The sequence below is a fragment of the Fulmarus glacialis genome, unplaced genomic scaffold (assembly GCF_000690835.1).
Source record: "Fulmarus glacialis isolate BGI_N327 unplaced genomic scaffold, ASM69083v1 scaffold24235, whole genome shotgun sequence".
NCBI lineage: Eukaryota > Metazoa > Chordata > Aves > Procellariiformes > Procellariidae > Fulmarus > Fulmarus glacialis.
Genome location: NW_009215393.1, coordinates 16,538 through 40,851, shown reverse-complemented (window position 1 = coordinate 40,851; position 24,314 = coordinate 16,538). Strand labels below are relative to the sequence as shown.

Genomic DNA, 24,314 nt, shown 5'->3' with positions numbered 1-24,314 from the left:
ACAAATCCATGCTGACTCGCATTATGATGCTGCACCCTTATTAAACTGTATGCAACTGTAGCCTTATGCTGCTAGGAAATGTATTTTTGAGACTGCATTTATAGGCAGCAGGATCCTCTGAGGGGCTGCAATGCCCAACACAAGGAATTCAGCACGTGCTTATTGCTTATAACTGGTCTGTTATTTTCCAGCTCAAACGGTTTTCCTTTAAAACACCAAAACAACATTGACTCTTTTTAAATGATTTGATGCAAGCTCTTAGTTCTGATGCGTATTCACATCACAAATCATGGTCATGTATCAGGAATCGTCCTGTGCCCAGCATTATAAAATCCCTATGTAGAAACAGTCCCCAACACCCAGGGAGTTTAGACTATGGCAACGGTCCCACCATTGATCTTATTGTTGGGTCTCAGTCAGAAGCCAGGCCAGATCAGCAGAAACAGACAATCAAAATGTCAACAGCACGTAGCAATACGAAGGAGCAAGCAGCTGCAGGGTTTCCTTCTGTTTTGTGTTCATGTCCCAAATAATGGTCCACACTGTTCAAGTGACCTTAGGCAGGCTGTTCCTCCCATGGTGACATGAAGCCCCTTCACCCATCCTGCTGCTCACTTTGATCCCACACTTCACCTGGAGACTGAGGCTCAAATACAACGATGCACTACTGTCTCAGCGTATTGTCTCTTGCACCCTTAGTCCTATCTGCTCAGATAACAGGTGATGTTCCCTTTAGCAAGCATGCCTCTTCAACACTCATCTTCTCCTAAGGCTTCAACTCCCAATTCTGCTGCTATCATTGAATTCTGCATGGCTGCTTGGGGTAAGTTCTGTCCAGTACTGATGGGAGCGCAGAACCCTCTCTGCTTTCTCATTCTCTCCAATTTGGCAGTTCCAAAAGCATTTCCAGAATCTCATCCTACCAATAAGCATTTTCCCAGCTATTTGTTGAATGAAGTTTCCATTTTCATTCTTCCTCCCCTCCATTTCCTCTTACCATGCACTAACAATGCACTGAACTGAGCTCTTACTGACTTCTCAGAGGACAGTTTTTATGCATACAATAGTCAGAATGGGCTGGAGTATCTTGGTATGTACTTGCCAGACTGGCATTCATCAGGACTGTGAAACAGAACAAAATCCCATTGCGGTAATGGGACTTTTTAACCCCTTCATGACAGTATGCAGAAACGCCCCTTCAACCCCACACGTAATGCCAAGAGCTGGGCACAGAAACACAAACCTACCCATTTCCAACCATGACATAAATACAGAATTTGTTCAGGTAGTATCAAGCTGTTTGTGGTAGTTCTCATCAAGAACCCTACCTTGAACTCCATAGGGGTGTACTTCTCATTCTTGGGGGTTGTGTTGCCCTTGTAATGGAGATGGTTGGGAGTGGTTGGGTGGATAACGGTCGACTCCTGGGACTGCCTCTGACAGCGCTGGCAGTACACGTAAATCACAAACGTTAAGAGGCTGGAGCCAAAGAAACAGGAGACCCCAGTGGCAATCAGATGGATGAGACTAAAACCTGCAAGGGAAATGACAAGAGATGCTATTTTTAAAGAACTGCCTTTTTCCCTCTCCTGACAAGACCACAGGTGCAAATCAGAGCTATGACATCTCGGGATCAACATTAATAAGCTGTTGAAGCCAGAGTCTTACGTTCTAACATAAACTGACATAATCTCCCCGCAAATCGGTCTCCCCACTGCAGCTCTGCCTTGTGCAGTTTAACAGGTTCATGCATTGTTTTCTCAAAGCTCCCTCCCTGTCTCTCCTCTCTCCCCTCTATTGATATTGAAACTAAACATTATGTTAAGCTGACAGCTAAAGAAATGAGCCGTACAAACAATGCACATTAATGCATTCCAAAGCATGTGCGTGTCCTGGAAATAAGGGGATAAAAATGCTCAGTGTTTCTCTGAAGGGGAACGAAGGGAGGGGAAAGCCCTTTTTGTCGGCTGCCCAAAAGGCCTATGGGACTGTGTGTGGGGTGGGGGAGATACACATTCCTCCCCCATGTAATCCAAGTGTGCTCAGCATTCTTGCTTGTTCATGGAGCAGCATTGCCTTGGCCATGTCTGCACTACCTCTGAGGTGTGTTTGTACCGCTAACAGTGAAACAGGGGTCCTCAGGGGAATGGGAGAGATAAGGTGGAAAAAGGGGGGAACTGCTTGAAAAACACTTCTTTGTTGGCTTTCTCCACAAACTGCAAAGATAGGAAGCCAGTTGCAGGCAGGTGGGGGTAGCTACAGTGCAAATATTTCAAAAAGAAAAGCTCTTGGACTATAAAAGCCTCCCACAGAGATCTCTCCACGTGGGATTGCAGCAGCACCCTCCAAGCACAGCGCTGACCTCTGGAAGGAGCTCTAGTTCTGCATCCCACGCACTGGGAGTTGCTTAATGCGCAACTCCGGCTGGTGGAGGGAAGACAAAGTCAAATAGTACTCCTCATTCCTCCCTCACCTCAGAGAGTCTCAAAACCCATGGTAAAACCAACAACCAACAGATCTCTACTGACAACAGAACAAAGAGTAGCGACCTTTACAGCCACCAAGTTAACGAAGAACCCGAAGCAATCTTGGGTGGCAAAACTTTATGACCTTGTTGTCTTTTGCTATGTGCAGGGGAGGATCTGCAGAAAAAGAATCCGCGATGATGACTCCAAATGCTATTGCCTTTCCTCTGCCTTTGCTCTGTCATCTTCCAAAGAGGAGTAACAGGGGCCCTAGTGCCTGCGGGGGGACCCCTGACTGCTTCCCCCAGGGCAGGTGTCCCAAGGGACAGCCACATCGGCTCAGTGGTGACCGCAGCGGTAAAATTCCCATAATACTTAAAAAGCCAATTCATTTGGACAGACTGCTGTATTGACTTGACTGTGTGCAGAGAAATGGAAGGGAGTACTCAGAGAGTGGCTTTAAATGAGGTTCATTCTTAGTCTGATCACGGTGTGCATTTTTTTGGTGCCATCTCACATTTTAACTGATATGCTTTTCAAATAGAGAATTCTGCCCATTAGTCTACTGCTCTCCTCTAATCTTTAGTTAAAAAATATCCTCCTGAGTTTAAAAAGAACAAAACCAATAGACTTCTACAGCAAAGTAATGCACTTCAATCATAATTACAGTAAAGAACATACAGAATTTATTAGACTGATGAGCTACATTTATTTTTTAAACTACACATAAAATTCTATTGCAAGATTACCACTTTCTGTTATGTTTTGGATGATGGTCCAAAAAAACAGCAGAAAGATGATAATTTCCTACTAAATGTTACAAGACTTTTGCAAAAAGACATTTTCCTTATAAAAACCTCCGCCTGCTTTACGTCACTCATGACAGCTAAAACACCGAATATGCAACTGTGCTCAGTGAAGCCACATGACACTGTCACATTCTCCTCCTGTCCAGCTTTGCTCATATTGCAGTGAATGTTTCATTTCACTAGTACATTTATCAATTCACTATAGTAGGAAATCCTTTCTAAAACATCAAGCGCTCTTATATTTCCCTCTCACCTTTGAAAGACCCATCTGATTTTTCAGGTGACTTTTAGCTGCATCTTAGGGAAAAACCAAATTATTTTGTCTGCAGCATGTGAGTCCCCGGGGGGAAGTTTTCTGGTTCATCACTTTGAAAATATAGATTTTCTGAGACGCATCAACAGAAATTCTATTGATTGGCTTCTTTGCCAAATATTGTAGAACACTAAGTAATAAATAATATTAGCTATGGTAAAATGTAGATTGCAACAGCAAATACAATGGTGATGGTAAAAAAAGGAAATGCTGATACAGTGCACAACAGCAGAATGCAAGCCGTAGTAAGAAGCACTGGAACTGAAGCAGATACGTTGCACCTCCCTCTGAGGGAGAAGGAGTGATGCAGAAAGCCAACTGTTACATTGCAGGTGCTGAAATCTTAATTCCATTGATTGCCCCACAGTCACAAACCGAGAAGCCACATTTCCGTTGCCACAGGTGGTGTGCCTTTTTTTGCCATGATCTCCACAGGGAGAAGAGATTTTGGCAGTCTGCAGATCATCTAGATTTCAGGAAAGCAGGGATGTGACGCTAGCAGGAATTGACATGGTCATTAGTGTGAAACTAGCATTTTAAAATGTCGAAGGAACCTGCCATTTTCTTCAGTCTGCATTTTTATCATAGGAGCTCCTAGGGCAGCGGAAAAATGACACTAATGACTGGATCTTTCCAAGTTACATGCAGAAAGGAGACACAACTTCTGTGAGAGGTGAGGACTTGAATGAAAGGAAGTGCTTGGAGGACAAGTATAAACTCTAATCTCATCCTATATCAGCAAAGGATCTAAGAGATCCTGTTCGCTGAAATCTTGATAGGTTATTTAAAAACACCTGCCTCCAAAAAGCTGGAGGCTTACAGTAGTGGAATGAGGAATATCCCTTCCTTTCTCCTGAACCATTTACCCTGTGGGTAGAGAGAGGCAAGCAATGTGCTCCTTGGTAATTAATGACCCTCAGTGGCAAACTCAAACCCCAAAATAAATAAAAATCTTGGAACTGACAAGTGGACATGCAATACATTCCTCCAGTCTGACTCAGACAGCAAGACTCCAGTGGAATTAAGGCTATCAGTGGGATATGAGCTGTATAGATTAATGGTTTGGTTGATACTGCACAGAGAGAAAAGAAGCCAGGTTAAGATAAAAATAAGATATATAGTTAGTGGTACCCTACCTCCACAGTTTGTGCTCTCATCAATACTGGAGGCTGGCAGGATCACTAAACAAAGAAAGAAGATTGGAGAAAGTTGTCATTTTGCCATCACTTTACGTCTTTAAATAATTAAACCCCCTGTGCTCCAGACACAAGAAGCTGCTCACGTGTTCTACAGCAAGCTGAGAGTCTCCCTAAATTGAATGATAAGCTCAGAGTGTGAAACACATGCAACAAAACCTCTCCAAAGACCTGACAATTCCAGTACTGTTACCTGATCACTTTTAGCTTCTTCGATTTAGGGGAAAGAAGATACCTGAGAAAACAATGAAAAAGAAGAGTACCATTGCCTAGAGGTCTCAGATTTTTAAGTCAGGGCACTGTAATCCAGAAAAGACTATGTGAAAAGGGGTTATTCACTCTAGACCCATATCGAATATTTGCCTGAGAGATTCAATTTCCACAAAACACAGGGTGGAAGATGTTGATGACCATCTGTCCATCAACAATGTCACTCAGTTAGACCCTTGATTAATCTCCCCACTTCACACACCAATTTTATCCATCTGCCTCACCTTATTTCTTCGCCCTTTTGGGATGCTTCTTTTGATACCTGAACTCAAGGACCTTCTGTTGCCCGTATCCATACTGAGAACAGAGATAATTTTTATAACCCAGCCTGAGATGAACTATGCAAGGTTAAAAGCTTCAATTCAGATGAAGCAATACTAGTTGTTTATTACAGATGTAGGTAATTCTGTTTTAAAGAAAACCTAAGCTGCCTTACAGGAATGCGAGTTACCCTGTGCCTGCAATAATGGAGTTTATAACATGTTTCTTTGTTTGCCTGTTTTTCTAGAAGCATCCAAACCCAACTTATAATAGAGAAATTCTCAGCCTAGCTTGACAGTCAGGGCACAAGCTGCTTTCCTGAATTGGCCCACCCTCTCCCTCCTCCATGACACCGTACATACCAGGAATTTCATTATACAGGCAATCTTGGTACTGCGTGCTGTTTCCGATGCACTGAGAAGAGTCTGGGCTGTGTACCTCGCAATAACGGCTGCGGTATTGGATGCCCTCTTCATTACACAGGCTCCACTCTGACCACTCTGACCAGCCACCTGAAATCCAAGATCAGGAAAACACACAGACACCGTCACCAAGAAGGAAAAGGATCCCTTGTAGATACCAAACTTCTCCCATGCTGAAGGATGTCTAGATCCTGGCCTGGGCCTCTCTCGCACATCTAATCCAGGGGCCTTTAGTGGATTTAATTTTCTCAATACAAATAACAATGCAAGCATCATACCCTACTTGTCAGCTTGTAGTTTGCTTAATATGGACTGAACCACCCCTTGGTGGAGCACTGCCCAGCATAGAGCCATCTTAAAAGCTCCTATATCAGCTCTTTGGTTAAAGACGTACAAGGAGCTGGACAGGGCAATGTTGCACCAGGACCTCCAAGTTTTGAGGTGGCCTCCCAGGGATACCCCAAGCAGCCAGCACAAGTTACAGCAGTTAGAGAGTTTAGCTGATGTTCCTAAGGGCAGGAGTCAGCCCGAACTGGACCAGAAATACACAAAAGCAGTTCAAAACCAGCACAGATCTAAACCCTGTCTTCTGAGTTGTAGCACATGCTCATCTCCCTGTCTGTGTAAGAAAAAGGAAGGATTGTCCCTTTAGCAACTGTACAAACTCATGTTTCATGACTCCTTTTGTTTGTTTTGTTTGAAGATCTAAGCTCCTGCTTTTCCAATTACTTTAAATGGATCAGCTGTTAACAAGATTTTGCCTGTCCGGCACCAGAATGCCTGAGCGTGGGCTAGTGAACAGGTAAAGTGAAAGGTGATGCATTGCAGTTGAACACTGGGATGTCTCCTTTTTCCCTGGCTCAACAGACATTTACAGAATGGACAGAAAAGATTCTAACTGGTGGTGTTTCTGATTTATTTTTTAAACATTTTGCAGATGTGCCTTGCTCCCACCACCACCCAAGCCAGGTGGAGCAGGGACAAGAACTGGCTACCTTCACATGGGTGCGTGTTGCAAAGGGCCTCCTCCGTGTGCAGACCAATGCAGATGTCCTCTCCGCTAGATGGAGCTGGATTGGTGCAAGTCCGCGTGCGCTGGTAGTGTCCTCCTCCACAGGTTGCTGAGCAGTGAGACCAAGGAGTCCAGCAAGACCATGAGCCTTTCACTGAAGGACATTGAAAAGCAAGGAGAGAGAAGTAGATGCCGTTGGTTACTTCTCTCATTGTGACAAAGCTGAAGAGCCCCAGTATCTCACCTTCCAGATCCACCCTGCCCAGATTAGCTAGTGGTTTCTTGCACCCCAGGACATTTGGGCCTGACAACAAGAACTTCATATCAAGAGAGGGTACAAATGTGCTGCACTCTGCAGATGCAGAATGAAGTCTATGCACAAAAAGACTCTGCACCATAAAGTGCCAAAATAGAAACTATTCTTTAGGGTAGTCACTGAAACCTATTCTATTCTATTCTACTCTATTCTATTCTATTCTATTCTATTCTACACCTTTTTATAAAATAGTGTTGTCATTATTATTATATTGTCTCCTGACGCTTCACTTACAGCAACAGCAGATTTACTTGGGAAAAAAGTGCTGTACAACCCAAGTGGAGCTTATATAGCACCTTTCTGTGGGGGTCTGAGTCCTCTAGTTCCAACCTTCAGGAAACAGAAACTCAGAGGCTTTATCTGAGCACAGCCCCATAACAGGTTAATGGTAAATCTAGGGAGGGACTTAAGATCCCTGATTTCCATCCCCCCCTTGTCAGACTACTAGACTGCCTGATTTGCAGGCCCACATGCCATTATTTCAGAAGATAATAACCTGACGACTCAGTGCAAGATAAACCCAGGATTTGTGTATACACATTGAGTGAGGCAGGGAGGGGGGAGACACAGAAAAATAGTAATCATGCACTCAGAAAAGCTTGTAAAACATCATAGTGTCCAAGGGGAGAAAACAGCACAGAAGAAGGGCACAGACATTAGTGAAAGGCCACTGAGAGCTTCCAAAATAGTACTAATAGCTGCCTTTATAACACTAGAGTTATTTTCTTTTTATAGGCCATAGAGTGCAATATTTGACACTCCTGCTACACTCTTGCTGCACATTCTGATCATATTTTCCTATCTGCATTTGAATTTTATCTTTATATTGAATTTTAGAATCATAATAATACTATTATAATACAGCATTTTCAAGTGTAGGCCACAAACTATATTGCCAGAGGTAGATAATTGCTAGATCTGCAAAGAGGCAAGGTAATTTGTGTAAGATCACTTAAATTTAGTTTAGTTTGCAAGGAGAAGGATAAGTGAGAGAGAATATAGTAGTCAATGGTCTATTATTACTATTCTGGACCAGGAGTGCAACATAAACATGAGGACAAACTCGAAAACCAGGAAACCAGGCAAGAATACTCCCTGCTGGCTGTGCAGGAAATGGTAACTGATGTCAAGAGTAGATGCCCATCGCAAGAACAATACGTAAGCAGGAGAGGGGGAAGAAACAAGTGTTCACAAGAAGAACCACCACATCAAGCATCTCTACACAGTATTAAGCCACATTTATTAAGCCTGTCTCCTCATCAAGGTGCAGAGGCACCGAGATGCCCTCCACTGGATGGAGCATCAAACCTTCTTGAAGCAAAAAATTGCTAGGCAAGCCACGATACTACTTCCTCTAGAGGATGTGGCTGTGTTACCCTCTGAGCCTAGGTGAAACATAAGTCATAGCACTAAAGATCACGTACATGGGTCATTACAATAGCTTTAAAAAAAATTAAGGAAAAATCCCCCAAATTAAAAAAAAAAAGAGCAGCTTGGAAATACTGATTTTTTTTGTGGCTCTACCTTTAACATGGGGAAGAACACCTCTGAATTTCATGCAGGAAAATGATCATGGTTACCTGGGCAGGGATGTGGATTGCAGTCCTGGTACTCCATCGCTGACCCCACGCAAGGCAAGCCACCATTTTTAGGTTCAGGGTTTGTGCATGTTCTCTTCCTGATCCTAAAGCCCAACTCACAGTCCCTGGAACAGGAAGACCAGGCCCCCCAAAAGGACCAGCCCCCATTGATAATCCGTGCAGAGGTCTTACCAGTCTTGAGGAGGTCATCAACAAGAGCTTCAAGGAAGACAAACAAGACACCACATGGTCACAAGTTAGTTGTTGGGCTTTTAAAAAGGGCTTCAGCTCATGAATAAAATCAGGATTTATGCGCTCTGGCGAAGAGTTTCTGTTGAAAGCCCTTAGCAAGAGTTTTGTTCCACAGGGTTACAGCTAAGCTAGATGCAAAATGAAATCTGTACACACACAAACTGAGTCTGCTGATAAGCTTGATAAATGACCTTTCTAAGCAGCAAACTGTGGCAGTCCGGGCTGTGCCCTCAGGATACTGCCTTGCATCACGGCAGTAGTGAAGGGAATAACCCCACAGGCAGTCCACAAGGGGACCTCCAGAGAGAAAGAAGAGTAAAGACACACTGTCCTGTGGAATGGCTCTTCTCTTCTTCCCTACACCCTCATTGCCTGTTCGCTTTGGGACAGCCTGGCAGTAGCAAGAACAAATCTGTACACTGCCATAAGCACAGAGCTCACAACTGTGCTGACCTCTAAGTCTTGGGGCTCTCTCCAACCCTGCCATTCTGCAGTGATACCAGTCATACATGCCGAGACTTATGTAGACACAATCAGGTTCTGGTTGTTCTGAGAGGATCCCCCTTCCACCACCAAATCTAGGCTTGCCCTATGGTCCCCCAGAGCTGGCAAAACATACAGTCAGTATCACACACTGCTGAGCCATCATTGGGGCAGAATCGACTCTCTGTCTTCTTCCTCCCAAACTGCAGCTCATGGGGATCAGACAGCTGGGCACGACACGTGTAGCGGAAGCGCTGCTCCTGGCGGGCACCATTCTGGGTGATGTTGACAGGCATCCAAGGGGTCCAGGGTGTATTCCTGCGCACCTCTGGGCAGCTCTCTGGGTTGCAGGTCTTATATTCCTGCCGAGAAGGAAACCCACTCTCTCCTTACTTATTGAACAGCAGCAGCCTAACTGACAGAGATTTATTTACACCCCAGAAAATAACAGGGTAGGTACCCTCTGCATCTAAAACAACCTCCATCCACCTTACCTGACCTCACAGACACAAACCAGTGCTGGGCATAGCACAAAATGTGGTGACTATGGAGGCAGTAGTGGTGCATAGCTTCAGGTGGACCTCAAGGGTGAACTATACCTGCTATTTTTATTTCTCCCTCAGGTTTGTGTTTCTTTGCTGGCTCAAAGTCCTGTGGGGCTTCGAAAGCTTGGTACATTATAGGCAGGAGAATAATTCAGGCAATAGATAATAATAACAGCAAACAAGTTTTCTGCTGTGACCCTGAGATGCTGCTCTCAGGTCAGCCTAGAGGAGCCCCATGAGGACAAAATGTCAGTAAGGTTTATTCCTTGAAATGCTTATTGTTTTATTTTTAAGATGGGTTTAGATTATCTCTTTTACAGTTATTTTTGTTTGGTTGGCTTTTGAACTCTCTAGTGAGGGCTATGAAGCATTTGCCATCCTTGGTGTAGAGCATCCATTGAGTACAGACAACATTCTGGCTGGATGGGGATGGGGTGATTTGGGGTCTTTACAATTCTCGCCGCTAGTGGGAGGAATTCCAGTGATAAACATTGCATTCTTGTTTAAAAATAAATAAATAAACCAGTCTTTTCTGGCAGAGGAAAAGAAATGTAATGCTTCAGGACTTTATGATTCTAGAGTAAACGCCAAACAGCTTGTGAACAGATGGGAGGTTCCAGATCAAATCTGCTTACACTGAAAGAAAACTCCCCATAAAACTAATTAAAATAGCTGCATGAAACAGCTGCCAGAATAAGAAAGGGAAAATAAAGAGAGAAAATGGGTAGCCATTGCCTCACTGATGGGTTAACTAGGCGTTTGACCTGTTGTTTACTCAAGTATGACAGTGAGACTCGTTTCTGATGCATGTAGGGCCTCCTTGACTCAATAGGATCATCCTTGGGAGTGGGACAGAAGAAAAAAAACGTATAGTGCTTTTGGGTAAAGGACTTGATATCTAAGATTACAGAGGCCTCAAGGAAGTCCTCTGTACAACAGTCTGTCCTTACATGCGCGCACGTGCACACACACACGCACACACTGACACACACGCTCTCACACCAACTTCATTGATTTTGGGAATCTGCCACCTCTCTGCTTCCCAGTTCATTTCAGCATCCTCTCCAGCAAAAGCTGAGGATATAATTTTCTTTTAGCTTGAGAAATAAAACCAAGATGGAGAAAGGAGTTAAATACTAAGTCCCTAGAAGCTAGATGTGAATAGGTGCCCCTTATGCAGTGTCAATAAATAATACATACCACAGCACAGCCTGGACATGTATTTCCATTTTCACAGGACCTCTGCCTTGAATGAATCCCTCCACCACAATTCACACTACATTTATTCCAAGGACCCCATGAAGACCAAAAAATCGGTAATGGACATGGACTGTTCTCATTACAGAATCTGGAAGAAGAAAGCGCATTGCTCAAAAAACATGCATGTCAGCACATCCGAGGGACAAAATGGTGACGGACACAAGACTGCATGCTGCATTTGGGTGCAATTCGTGCATGCACAGAAAGCCAGCAGAAGGCTGACACAACAGGCAGATTACCAATATTGCTGTTCATGGCAGAGAACTGTACCCTTGGTACAGAATGGGGAGTGGCTAACCAGGCTGAGCTCACTGAGACAGTTGGAATAAATGGTCAAGATCAGGTTTTTGAAAGTGCTCTCAGCTCATAACTTCTATGCACTGAATTCACAAAAGAGCTCATAAGTTGAAGCCCACGTGTCATGAAGAGAGAGAGTGGATGGTAAATATTTTCAATGGGATGACTAATGGGAGGTCAACTCACCAGTGATCTGTCACTAATGGCAGGTGCTAAACACTTGACAATCTTCTCTTCACATGATCTGGCCCTTACCGCTGCTTGGACCCTAAAAAACTAGTGTTTCTAACTGAAGCTAAACTATATGCATCTAAAAGCAGGCCCTAAATTAATGCTATTTCATGTTCCCTTTTCAAAAGGTAACTTTAATTTTGTTCAGCTTTTTAATCAATATTGGTCTCAAACTGAATCACACAGGACTGCAATTGACTCAGATGTAGTCTTTAAAAACCAAAAAGGACCATTCTGAATGGCCACAAATCAAACCAAACATTAAAATGTCCTGAATCAAGGAAGTTAAATGAATTGCCCTTTGTATTCTGAGAAATACAGAGAGATCTGTCTTAAGTGACCACTCAAGGGACATGCAACAGCCTACTGCCAAGCAGAGGTGGCCTTTAATAAAATGTCAAATCTGGAAACCAAATTGGGATGCCCTGAAGAACGTGTTTAATGAGGGGCTGGGCTTGAAGAAGCGTAATAATGCAGATGGCTCTGTAGGTTCAAAAAGTATTGTCTTTTAGTGATTTTGCATGAAATTTGCCTAGTTTAGAGGGAAAAAAAAAGATGTTTTTCTGATGCAAAGCCCTGCAAAAACTCAACCCTGAATCTGTGAGTTAAGCTACATTCTGCCTTGAACTTCTTTTGGTGCATCAGCACAATTAATACAGACTTAGGAATGGTGCAATTGGCAATGAAAGTGGCACATACTCAACTGCCTCCTCAGGGATGCCTCAGAACAGTGTAACTGTATCTATAAACTCTACACTGCTAACAGCAGGCATAGCTTCTCCTTTCGTTGAGGAGGTCAGCCCTCTGTTTGGGGGACAGGAATACTTGCGAAGGTCTGAAAGGTCCTGCCTGAGAGGGGAGGCAGCTCTGAAGTCTCTGATGGTCACAGGCTCATTGAAAGAGAGTGGCCATGCATGTGAGCAACCTCATCCCTCCCAGGCTCTGGAATTCCTTCTGCTTTCAGCCAAACAGCCTTAATCTGCATTCATAGAAGAGCCACCACTTCCAGCTGCCAACATTATAACCACAGAAGTGAATACCCAGCATTGTGAACATCTCTTACCTTTCTTCCCTGCTCTGTCCAACGCAGACCCTGCCCCCGTACCGTGGAGCGGGGTTGCTGCAGGATCGCTGGCGGACCTGAAAGCCTATCCCGCAGGAGGTGCTACACGGGGCCCAGGAAGACCAGGGAGTCCAAGCGCCATTTCTAACAAAGCAGGTGAGAAAGAACAGGTTACCTAGTGATCTGCCCACGTCATGCCGTGCTTTACAACAAAACACATAAGGCACTGATGGGAGAATTGCTGAAGAGATCATTCATTTCAACCAGACTTTACATCAGCAGAGATTTAGAAAAGGGAGTTTCAAAAGTGCTTAGCATTGGCCTAACTTTCCTCCTATTGAAGTCTCTGAGAATTGGAAAGGAAAAGAATGAAGCCAATATTGAATGATTTTGAAAATGCCTCCTAGGATTTGCTGGGCAACAGGACGGTTGCTGTAACTCTCACTGATTATTCCCCCACCATCTCCTCCATGTCTCATAACCCTCCTTTTCTGAGCCGATGGTTGATCCCAAAGGTGTATCTCCTGGACTCTTCTGCACAACGAGTGCAGGTTTTGAGGCTCACCAATGCTAGTTGTGCCAAAGGATGTAAAAAACCTACCCTCTGCTAATTCAGTAGGTACTGATGCTTTAAATCTCTTACAGCATAACTACTGCCAGCTCCCATGGTTTTATCACAAACCTCATAATATTTGGTGTTTTCCTAAAGCCTTCAGCATTGAATCCTATTAAGTGGAAATCTCAAATTTCATTAAAAATAACAATAATTGCTTCTAGCTTTCATGGCTGCCTGCAGACGTCACTGTAGTGTGACCTTAAATCTGTAGAAACCAGAAGGCAATTAAGAGCTCAGAGGCAGGATCGAGTTTCATGGTTTAATGAGTGATCACATCTCTGCTGAGCAGTGGTAACTTAGCCTGAAGCAAATGAGATGTAAAACCCCTTAGTTCACACCTCAGAGACAGAGATGTCGGCAAACATTCTGTGCCTCACTCCCGCGACAGGCTGAGCACGTGCAGGCGCCGGCTCCTGCGACGCTGCTCCCATGCGGTAACTCAACTGCGTGCTTACACAGAAGCCAACATTTTCATCTTTAAAATCTTGCATTTATTAAAGCTCACCTTCCTCTGATTTGGCAGCACTACTGAACCTTGGAGCAGGAGAGGAGGAACTGTATCTCATCTCTTCTCTGCTGCAGGTTTCATTTCATATGGAGCCAGTGGCAATGCTCTGTCTTACAGAACTGCCTAATCTTGACACCTCACTGCCTTAAGCCAAAAATCTCACTTGCTTTTGGTTTTTTTTAATAAAGAAAAACCTTTCTAAAAAGTCTAGTCAAAAAACAACTCAGGTGCTCTCTGGTTCTTGAAAGCTAAGCTCGAAAACAGATGTTAATTTTCAAAGCATTTACTGAACTAATAACACTGCTGGCAAGAAATATTTTCTGGCATAGTACCAATCAGGGCAGAGGATGAAAGTTAAAACCCACATTGCCCTTCACAGTTTTTGTATTTGTTATCAACTCTTGCCTGTTCTTGGCAGCTTTATTTTAGAACCCTGTTAGATATTTCTCCCCTCCTCCTCTTGTTCTCTCATCCCCCTCCCTCCTTCCCTTCCCCTCTCCTGCCCCAAACAAGGTCAAAGAACAAGAAAGTCACTTATATAAAAATCCTACTATTCCATCTTATTCTGCCATGTTTTAATCCACCTACTACCTCCCCACTCCTTAATCCAAAAGAAAGATTATATGCAAAAACACAAAAAGAAAAAATGAAATGGAAGGTTGCTGTTACTGCAGCAAAAAAGGGGAAGTAATTTCTATTAAAAATTCCTGAAAAAAACAACAATTCTCAGGATCTATTTGTGTTTCAGGATTTTTCACAGAAATAAAGACACCTTCCATTTTTAGATCTCCAGTTTTCTAATAGACCTCATCTTTAAGCATCCTGCTCCCTCTTTGCAAAAAGAAATCTCAATGCCATATGAAGTCAATTAAAGGAAATTTGAGGGCTGAGGCGGATGTAGGATGACCAGATGTCCCTGTTTTTCAAACCATGCTGTTTTCCTATGTCTTCAGAGTGAATAATCTATTTTTCATGTCCTTCTTAGAAGCTGTTCCTGCCTCTTTTGCCATCAGAGCAGTGCTGAGAAACCCATCCCATGGCATGCTTTCCATTTGCCACTGACATAAAAAGCCTGCCTTGGGAAGGCTCCGCTCAGCCCACGGTGGCAGCACAGGGGCAGGAATGACTGCACGCCTTTTGGGCAGCACAGCCCACAACTGGAAGGAGAGATGCCAATTAAAACATGAGTATTGCTGAATTTTTGGTGCCAAGACCAGCACTGATCTCCAGAGAGGAGTCAAGAGACAGCTGTCCTTAATGGAATGAACGTTTATGGAGAAGATAAAGTAGATTGGTAACGACCCAATAATTACCAAAATATTGGCTGGCCCCACCCTAGCTAAGTAGTGCTTACACTATTGCATCGTCATTCTTTGAGTCATGACATGATGTAGTCTGAGGGTGGTGGGGTAACATGGACACAAACATCCTGGCTATGTTTGGGCACCCGACCAGAGGACATTTAGCTTCCATACTGCCCAAGTACGAGTTTCAGGCTTCCCTGGAAAGGCAGCACTTCGACACAAGCCGAGCTACATGCGTTGTTTAAGTGCTGTCCCCGGCAGGCATGCCTCTTAAGCGCTGCTCGCTGCCAGATGATGATCTGTTGCTTTCACCTAGCCAGCGTGCTGCCGACAGTTCACAGACTCGCAGAACAAGGCAAACACAAACAAGCCTTGCTCGGAGCTAGACTAGGCCCTGTCTTTACAAATGTTGCTCTGAAGGAGCTCTGCTCGATTTTGGCAATGCAATCTCAGAATCCAAACCCTGAAAAATTACGAGCTTACTGGATTTTTTTAGCTTATTGCTGCTCAGTTGGCTAACAACTACCTCTGCCTTACTCACCTCCTCCTGATGGGTCACTACTCACTGTACAGTTGAGGGAAACCGAGGCACAGCGTAGGGAAGGTTAATGTGTACACTAATTCGGAGTGCTCATCTTCCAAGAGCCCTGGCTGAAGGCCCTTCTCTCAGAGACCTTGGGCTCCCTCATTTTTCACTGACTTCAAGCTGGACCTCACATACCTCAGTTTGGCTGGGATACAACAACATGGTCACAGAAACACAAGGAAGGAGCTAAGCTGTGGACAGGCACAACTCTTGTTTCCTTCCTGAAAAGCACAAAGATGCTGAGGTACCTCGAGCAATTTGCAACCTCGATCCTGGCCCCTTCACAGCCGCGACCTCCGCAGCGAGGACGAGGGCTGTCACATGAACGTGACCTACACATACAGGAGCCTGTGCTGTCCCCATCCGAATGCTCACACAGTTGCCACGGGGACCAAGGCCCCAATCTTCCATTTGTAGTCAGGTTTTTCACCTAATTTTAAAAGAAAAAAGTTAATTAATAGCAAGTTTACGTTTCTGGAGACAGCCCCACAATAGAAATGCCAAACAAAGCTGCCAGGGGGATTAGGATGCAGCTTAGATGGGAGCTGTCTGTGCTTGTGAGCAGGATTCAAAACATAGGGTTATTTTCAGACAATGCCGCATCAATATTTACCCTCCAAATTCCACCCTGCATACCTAACGTGTGCGCACAGGCACCCGAGCCAACCCAGCCAGCACCACACCAGGCACAAGCATCCATCTGCCACACCACAAACCCACCGCGCTCCCTCGTCCCACACGGCACAGCTTCAGCCTTTCAAGCAACACAATGGCCAGTGCTGACTGTCCCCACTCCATTATGCTCCTGCCTCTGCAGTGCTTGGGACTGCTCCTGCAGAGTATTTTCCAGGTTAGCGTTGGTATAACCATAGTGACCAGCTGAGACTGGGGACTCGGTGAGTTTGGCCCCCGAGGCCTCGCTGAGTTTGGCCATGTCCAAACACATAGTAAGAACTGGCTCCCTTTCTAAACACAGCTGTAGCCTAAATGGCTAAGCTGGTTGAAGGATAGAAAGTGAAGGAGACGGTGGTGACTAGAATTAATGCTGAGGATCACATAGTGGGCTAAAGAGCAAGAATTCACCTCAAGGCAATTTATAGACCAGCCCACACTGCTATCTGTTTACTCTGCCCTTTGTTTCATGCCTGTACAGCCTGAACAGGCTGGGGCTTGAGCTTCCTGTGCACTGCAGTGAAGAAGTAAAAGCACGGTAGTCCTGGCAGAGCAAAAGCATGAGAAACAGAACTATTTCAGCCCAGGATTGGTGAAGACCTTCCAGGAGATAGGGTGTCAGAGCTTGCTCCCCTGTGCCTTGTTTTAACCAGTGCTGCTAGGTAAGCCCTAAGCTGAGGGCTGGGGGAGCAAGCTGCTAGGGCCCTCGTCACCAAGGCTGACTTGAGAAGACGAGTGCTGCCTGATCCTCCCGGGAATGCTCCCAGGCCACCGCTGCCTTCTCGTGCCCACTCCACCGCTACTGCAAAATCCAGCAACTCCAGGACCATGTCCAGGAGGCTGCCCTAAAAACCCCTGCCCTGGCTTCCCCTCTGCTCCTGACTTCAGAAACACGAGGCAGAAAGACATCCATGCTGGCCCTGCCTAGGTACAGCTATTTCCTTGCTACAGCGCAGCACCATGATGCACTCTCCCCGAGAGGCTCCCTCCATCCTCCCCACCCCATATGCCCCCTCGCAGGTGGGATGGCACAGATGGTGGCTGCCTGCAAGTGGCTCATCCCCACTGGTGTCACCCATGGGGTGGCGGGATGCTCAGCAGCTTTGGTAAAACTGCTGGCAAAGACAATTCTGGATTTGGCCTCGGTGTCGCAGGCAACCAAGGGTGAAGAAAGGAAGAGGCTGGGGCCCTGGCGAACAGCCCTGGCCCCAAATCTGACCAGCTACGGCTGACAAACTCCACTGTGCCATGCTTCACTGAGCTGTGCAGTCAGCAGGATCCGTCCCCTGGGCCGCCCCAGGGGCAATATCATTTCTCCTGCTTTACAGATAAGGAAACCAAGGCGCAGAGGGGCTGCAAGCCTGCTCGGGAGCCACGCAGGGAGCCAACCACAGCCATGGGAGTAGTGCTTTCAAACACTCATCCTCTGAAACATGCTGGTCTGTGCTTATTCTCCAAGTCCGCCACTTTAAACACTCACGATGCACCTCTGGTGGGCTGTCATCTTCCCCTCTCACCCATCTACAGCAGCATCAAAAATATGCAGCAGTGGCACGGAAGTAATTTAGATCTGTTACTGCGCTCGTCAGACTGTAGTCGGGGGGTTTCAAGCATCTGTTGTAAACCTTTGTTTGCAATAGATTATCATGTCGTCGCAAAAATTTGCTCTGGGCTGCAGCTTACAAGGCAAGATGCCCAGAGAAGAGAACACTGAGCTGAGTTTTGTTGTCGTTGCTGAATTTGTTGTTTTAAACATGCATGCAGTCAAAAATCAATACAGTTGGGTTGCTAAGTCAGGGGGGAAAAAAATCAAAAGAACTACTTTCGGATATTTAATACTAGATTTTTATCTCCTTTTTCCTCCTGCCTTACAAAAGTCATAATCCAAGTATTGGATCATTTCTATTCACTTCCGAGCCAGAAAGCCTTGCTGATTCCAGCAGGGAGTTCTGTTCAGAAATCAATGGTATGATATGGCCCGTGGCTTCAATTAAAAAAAAAAAAAGCTGACAAATAATTATTGGCTCATAAGTGATACTGGGAAGCAACCCAAAAATTAAACAAATAAGCAGCCATAACCAGAATGCTGAGATTTATAAACACGTCACGTTGTGAGTGTGGGAAGTTTTTATACTTAAGAAATTACATATGGATTATTATTCCATTTTTAAATTCATAAAAATATCTTCAAAAGAGCAAACTTGGGAAGTGGGATAAAAACCCATATGCATTGATCTTTTTCAGGAATATCTTCACAAGGCAAATCCTTTGTAGCCAACACAGTGCCCATCAGACAGACAGGACATCTTTAAAAACACATGTGACCAAATGCCCTTCTCTCACCTGACAATATTACCAATTCCGGAGTTCTCATATGTTGTAAACTGACATACTCCCACCAAAGGCATCACCTGTTTGTTTCTCCCTTGTATCATCTAAAGACTCAAGTGCAAGATCTAAAAATTCAGACTGACCATTTTTACCGCCCGCTACCAGGATATTTTCAATGTTTATTCTGACATTACAGATAAGGCTAGAAGCATTCCTTGTTCTTTCAATTCATCTGTGCTTCCTCTTAGGATTCAGATGTCAACTGCTTATAACTTTGCCAAGCTTCAATTATTTCAGCTGGAAGTTTCCATGTTGGCTGTTTGATAGAAGCTGAAAATTCTTGCAAAGTCTCAGTCAAAATATTTCAACCACTTCTAAAATCAAATCTAGGGAAAAAGAATATCCGTAAGTAGCAACCTTTTCTTTGAAACAAGCCAGTGTTCAGAGCAAGGAACTGAACTTTATGTCCGTGTAACACCTTTTTGCAATCTCCTTGAAAAGCCATTCAAATCTGCCTAGGGTATAAAATCCTTGGGAGGTGGGGAGGAAAAATTTCAGTTTTCAGAGACTCATAGAGTTTGATCCTGCCACCTGAAGTCTTCTCTGTGCACTGGGCATGCTTCAGTGCGGGCCAGAGCAGGATTACCCTGGGCACTGCAGGTCTGAGTGGCTGAGCCCACATGAGTTGAAAGCAGGGTAGAAGTCTGCTAGACACCCCAAGAAAGGACTGGGGAGACTGGCACTGATTAGCAAGAAAATGGAGTAAGATGGAACAGATGCCAGATGACCAAGATAGGGATTTGCTGGACACACAGAGTGCGATTGGGATGGAAACCTGCAAGGAAGAGCACCATTTGGCTCGGGATAAGGAGGACTGTACACTTTATTGGGAATACTCAATTCCTGACTTGCCAACCACCATCAACAGTGATGCCATGAGCTTGGCTAATGGAGTTTGTTAGCCAAATCTAAAGTTCCTTTCCTGCTGGTGGCTCATGTTGGCATCAGTAAGATATTATAAAGTAGGGTGTGGCTTTTTTCAGTTTTCCTAAAACCAAAATGCACCTCACTCCCTTCTCCCAAGCATAAGAACAAACAGCCTGCAATCATGTACTCAGGACTCCCTAATATGATACATGCATATACAGGGAAAAGAAGAGCAGCATGTGCAATTTGTGTCCTATCATTTCTCAATGTTAAAATGTTTGACATCATTGCAACCTCAGCAATGAACTTTTAGGAGGTTTGGAATGTTACCTGCTAATAATATATATTAACCATTGCCCAAGGTACTGTGTTAACACTGTATGATTAACCGTCTATCTAAGGTCCCTTAATATTAAAGCTGGAGAGTGGGAATCTGTGGTACAACGTAGTGCTGTACAAAGATGTTCAGACTAGCTCTGAACAAGCATGTTTGCACAAGAGCAGCAGTCAAGTTGTGTTAGCGCTGTGGTTGACTCACACAAATGCCTGGCCCCTGTAGGATATAATTCAATAATATGCCAGTTCTGGCTTTAAAAGTTGCTGCATGCCAGTCTCTCAGCTGTGCCAGGACATCTGTTTGTGGGCTAGACTGCAGAAGAACTCACTGACATTATCTGGGTTAGGAGAAGTTTATTTGGGAGGGGTGCTTTTAATCTACGGCATGTCACATTTGAGTGTGATCTCACATACAGCTGTACCAGCACAGCTGAGCGCCTGGTGCTCGGCCCAGGAAAATGGGGTGAGAAAAGCCAGGACTTCTTAAGACAGTAACTCATCTAACTAAACTCCCAGACAGGCCTTTTTCAAGAGTGGAATTTGACATTGGGTCACTGCATTCCCCCACCTTTCAAGCGGTCATTTGTGCATGCTGCCCTAGACTCTTGCCTCTGTTGACCATGACCTTTATCCTGCACTGAACACAAGGAAATACTTGGATATTGCCAACGTAGGTGCTTAAATGAGCCATCCCACTCCATGCCAGATGTGAATTCATTCCAGCGAGGGGCAGAGGAGAACGAAAAAGAGAGCGCTTGCATGTTGATTCTAAACAGCTTGGCAGCCCGTCAGTCGAAGAGTACAAGGCTGATGTATGCACCAGAATGAGAGCACCTAAACGGAAAATAATCTACATGGAACTGCTAAAACAAATGTAAATAGCACCCCAAGAACACCCAAACCTCCCGAATATTCTGTGCTGGATTTTTATGACCTTGAAACAATGATCTGTAGTAGCCTGTTCCCTAGTGTGCACCACAGCAGACGTTCAAACTAGAGGATTAACACCTCACACACCTATCAACAGACACAGGCATTAAGCAGGACGAGATAACAGCATGGGCAATCAAGAAGCACTGCATCTCAGTTCAACACAGGAGGGTTATAAACACACAAGCCTCTGAATCCATCAGTGAAAAACTTAAGCCTGCCAAGCTGAGGATGGATTGAAGTAATGACTAATATTTCCTGGGAAAATATCTGAGAAGTAAGGAAGATAAGGGGAATAAACATCCCAGCACCTCCAGAAAGAAATAGCATAGTGAAGATATAACCCATCCAGTCTACTCTTTCTATCTACTGGACTTAGCAGTATTAACATGCTAATTGATATTAGATAATAACAATGGACATCAATGAGAATTTCTCCTCCCCTCTCCGCCTGCCCAATTTATTTAACAAGACTGGTTTTCCTCCCCAACCACCTTGCAGGTACAGTTTAAATTTGGCCAGACGGCTTCTGGGGATCACAGCCAGCAACTGCATATTGTCGTCAGAGGAGGGTGGGTGGGAGGGTGGGAAGGGAACTGGAGAGCCAACTCAAACTGATTCAAGCAGAGAGACTTTTTTTTAACTGCTGCATCTCATGGAGACCAGGGCAAGGAAAGAAGACCATCTCCTTGAAATATCACATAGATTTGGTCTTTGGTCTGCTAAATCGAAGTTAGAACCAAACACTCTTTTTCTTATGCTCCCTCTCTTGGATACACTCTCCCCTTCCCTCTTGTTCTCTAGTACATACTGCATCTTTTTATTCCCTCTGCAAACCATCCACGCATGCCCCGTTTCTCTGCTGCTCCCTAGATGCCCCTTCCTGGCAGTGCAACACTTCTTCACCGGCATTGTCTCCTGGGCCCAGCTCAGGGATCCAAGAGGAAAATGAACTGGATGCTACCCGAGGACGCTGTACATCAGCTATTCCGATTTCCCTGACCTGCAGGGAAGCCAAGGAAATGGTGCAGACAGTGGAGCAGCCCTCAGAAAGCTCAAGTTTCACCTGGGGCTTACACGGTTCTCAGCAGTAAGCCAACAGCATGATCCGATCTTCTTAAGGCATGGGTGGGCATAAGGAGGACTGACTGCTTGCTTTGGCATCCCCCTTTTGGAGCAAACAAATACATTTGGGGTCTCTGTGCTCTAAACAAGAGGCTGTGCACAGATGTTACTGTGTGTCACTGGGCTCTCCATGTTCTCCTAACAGCCAGTCCTGATCAGGCTGCCACACACTCACTTTCTCTCTCCCTTCTGCACATACACACACATTCACACACCAGTATATAGAAAATATTTCCACTCCTTTCACTTACCGGGCACTCAGTAATATTTTGAGTCCACAGGCTCATGTTGGAGCTGTCCTCAATGGTGGTGCATCTCTTCTGCTTGTTATCCCAGCCGCAATAGGGGTCTCTGGCTCCTAGGCATTCCCTGCATGTGCAAAGAGAAAAGATTAAAGCTCTTTAACACTGCCTAGCTCTAAAGACATGTATTCAAGTATAGTGCTTGTATATGACAGCTGTCAACTGCACCGAAGCTCAGCAGAAGAAACAATTTCTTCTAAGCAGAGGTTTACCTGCTTGGAAGGGGAAAACAGCGAAATAGAAGGGTGATAGAACACAAAGCAAATATCACTCATAGAAGCTGTAGATTAAAAATCAGTTCATTCTTTTTGAAAGAAAATGACTTTACAAATTTTAGTCAAAGAACACTTGTCATTGAGATATCTTTGTGCCCCCATGTAATCACTCAGCAGGCCAAATCTCACACAAAGCAACCTCTGTGAGTATGTTTTCTGACACTGTGTCTATCCAAAGGGGTTAGACAAGCAGAATTAGCCAATGGACCAGTAATAAAGGCTTTCTATTAGTCTTGGCCTTTGCTGGAACAATGGTTTCATTTATAATCCCAACATCAAGATGTCGGTTTGGAAAAGTCACAGCAGAACATTATTTCTAAGCTTTTGGCTGCTTTGAACACTGCTGTATTCATTTTCCTCCTGAATCCATATTTACAGGCTAAGTGTGTGTTCCCAACATGTGAGCTGCTAAAGAAAAATAACTAGGGTTACTACTGCCGCTAAACAGAGAAGGTCAGTCACAGAATTAGTTTGTACTGATAAAATTCAGCTGTATTGGTTGTTCCCATGAGTTGCTTTCAAATTCTTAATTTTCATTAAGAAAACATAACAGTACAAGCCACATCATGCATGTATTAGTGAAAGACAAAGAAGAGAGGGCTAAACCTAAAAAGATTCACAACGTTATTTTTTATTCCAATGATCCGTTCTCTTCTATCACACAAAAGGCTGGTAGGATCTTTCCAAAAGTCCCAAATGATTTGAAAACTGCCAATTAGACAGCAGCAAGGGACCAAGGGGAAAAATTCAGTTCAAGAAGTTAAACAGAAGAGTAATAAAAATTATTCTAAGGGTAGGTATCAGTATGATAAATGAAACATCAAAAAAAAAGAAAAAAAAAGAATCAAATGCAATGAGATGTGAACTGTTCCCTCCCAGAAATCTTTGAAATCCTATTAGCTTGTAATCAGCCGCAAATGAAAAAGCAAGTCCCTTAAGCACAGCTGAAAGCACTCTATCAGTCTGTACTGACTCCACAGCAATTTGCCCCAAAGCAAAACCTAGACTGTTTTGCTGTCTGGTACCATTGCTTTATATATATACACACACACACACACAGACACACATCACATGCATATATTTATATTTTAATTATGAGTTTCCAGTTTGCTCCTACATGGCAGCTCCCACATTTCCTCTACTAAAGATTTCACACACAGAATTGTAAGGAACATAACTTTATCTTTCATGCTTTAGGAAGGTCTCTACTACACTTCTCTACTGTCTCTACTACATTTTTCTTTCAGCTGCTTCAGCACACCCAAGGAAAAGGCAAAGATGAGTTTGTCCAAGCCCCAGGCAACAGAACATCAAATATTTGCTGAGAAAGTCTCGGGATCCTCAGTCCAAGGACACAGAAGGGACACGTGCTGCTTCGCTAATTGTTCTTACTAAGGACCCCCATCCTGCTGTTTTGGCAACCCACACCGCCCTCATCCACAAAGTGGGGCTGCCACCACGTCCAGAGCTGCCTTTGCCGTCCAGCAGCCCCTCAGCAAGGGCAGCACCCTGTTCATTACTGAGCAGACACTGGGGCATCTGCCCACCCTCTCGGTAACTCGGCCCTTCAGGAGGAAACTGGGTGGTTTCTAGAGAGAAGAATAAGAATGAGAGAAGCAACGGGGGG

General features: G+C 44.5%; 1 protein-coding gene across 1 annotated transcript in view; it reads right to left on the bottom strand.

Moving 5' to 3' along the window:
* The window catches only part of SEMA5B (sema domain, seven thrombospondin repeats (type 1 and type 1-like), transmembrane domain (TM) and short cytoplasmic domain, (semaphorin) 5B), a gene marked incomplete at its 5' end in the record, with an annotated part of 54,283 nt that overhangs the window by 14,747 nt on the left and 15,222 nt on the right, over window positions 1–24,314 (bottom strand). Inside the window, 10 exons of the mRNA XM_009578929.1 lie at window positions 1,329–1,534; window positions 4,724–4,768; window positions 5,677–5,826; window positions 6,732–6,902; window positions 8,645–8,863; window positions 9,516–9,741; window positions 11,125–11,272; window positions 12,776–12,919; window positions 16,038–16,219; window positions 22,362–22,479. Coding sequence (XP_009577224.1) covers window positions 1,329–1,534; window positions 4,724–4,768; window positions 5,677–5,826; window positions 6,732–6,902; window positions 8,645–8,863; window positions 9,516–9,741; window positions 11,125–11,272; window positions 12,776–12,919; window positions 16,038–16,219; window positions 22,362–22,479 — 1,609 coding nt within the window. The remainder of the gene's footprint in view (window positions 1–1,328; window positions 1,535–4,723; window positions 4,769–5,676; window positions 5,827–6,731; window positions 6,903–8,644; window positions 8,864–9,515; window positions 9,742–11,124; window positions 11,273–12,775; window positions 12,920–16,037; window positions 16,220–22,361; window positions 22,480–24,314) is intronic.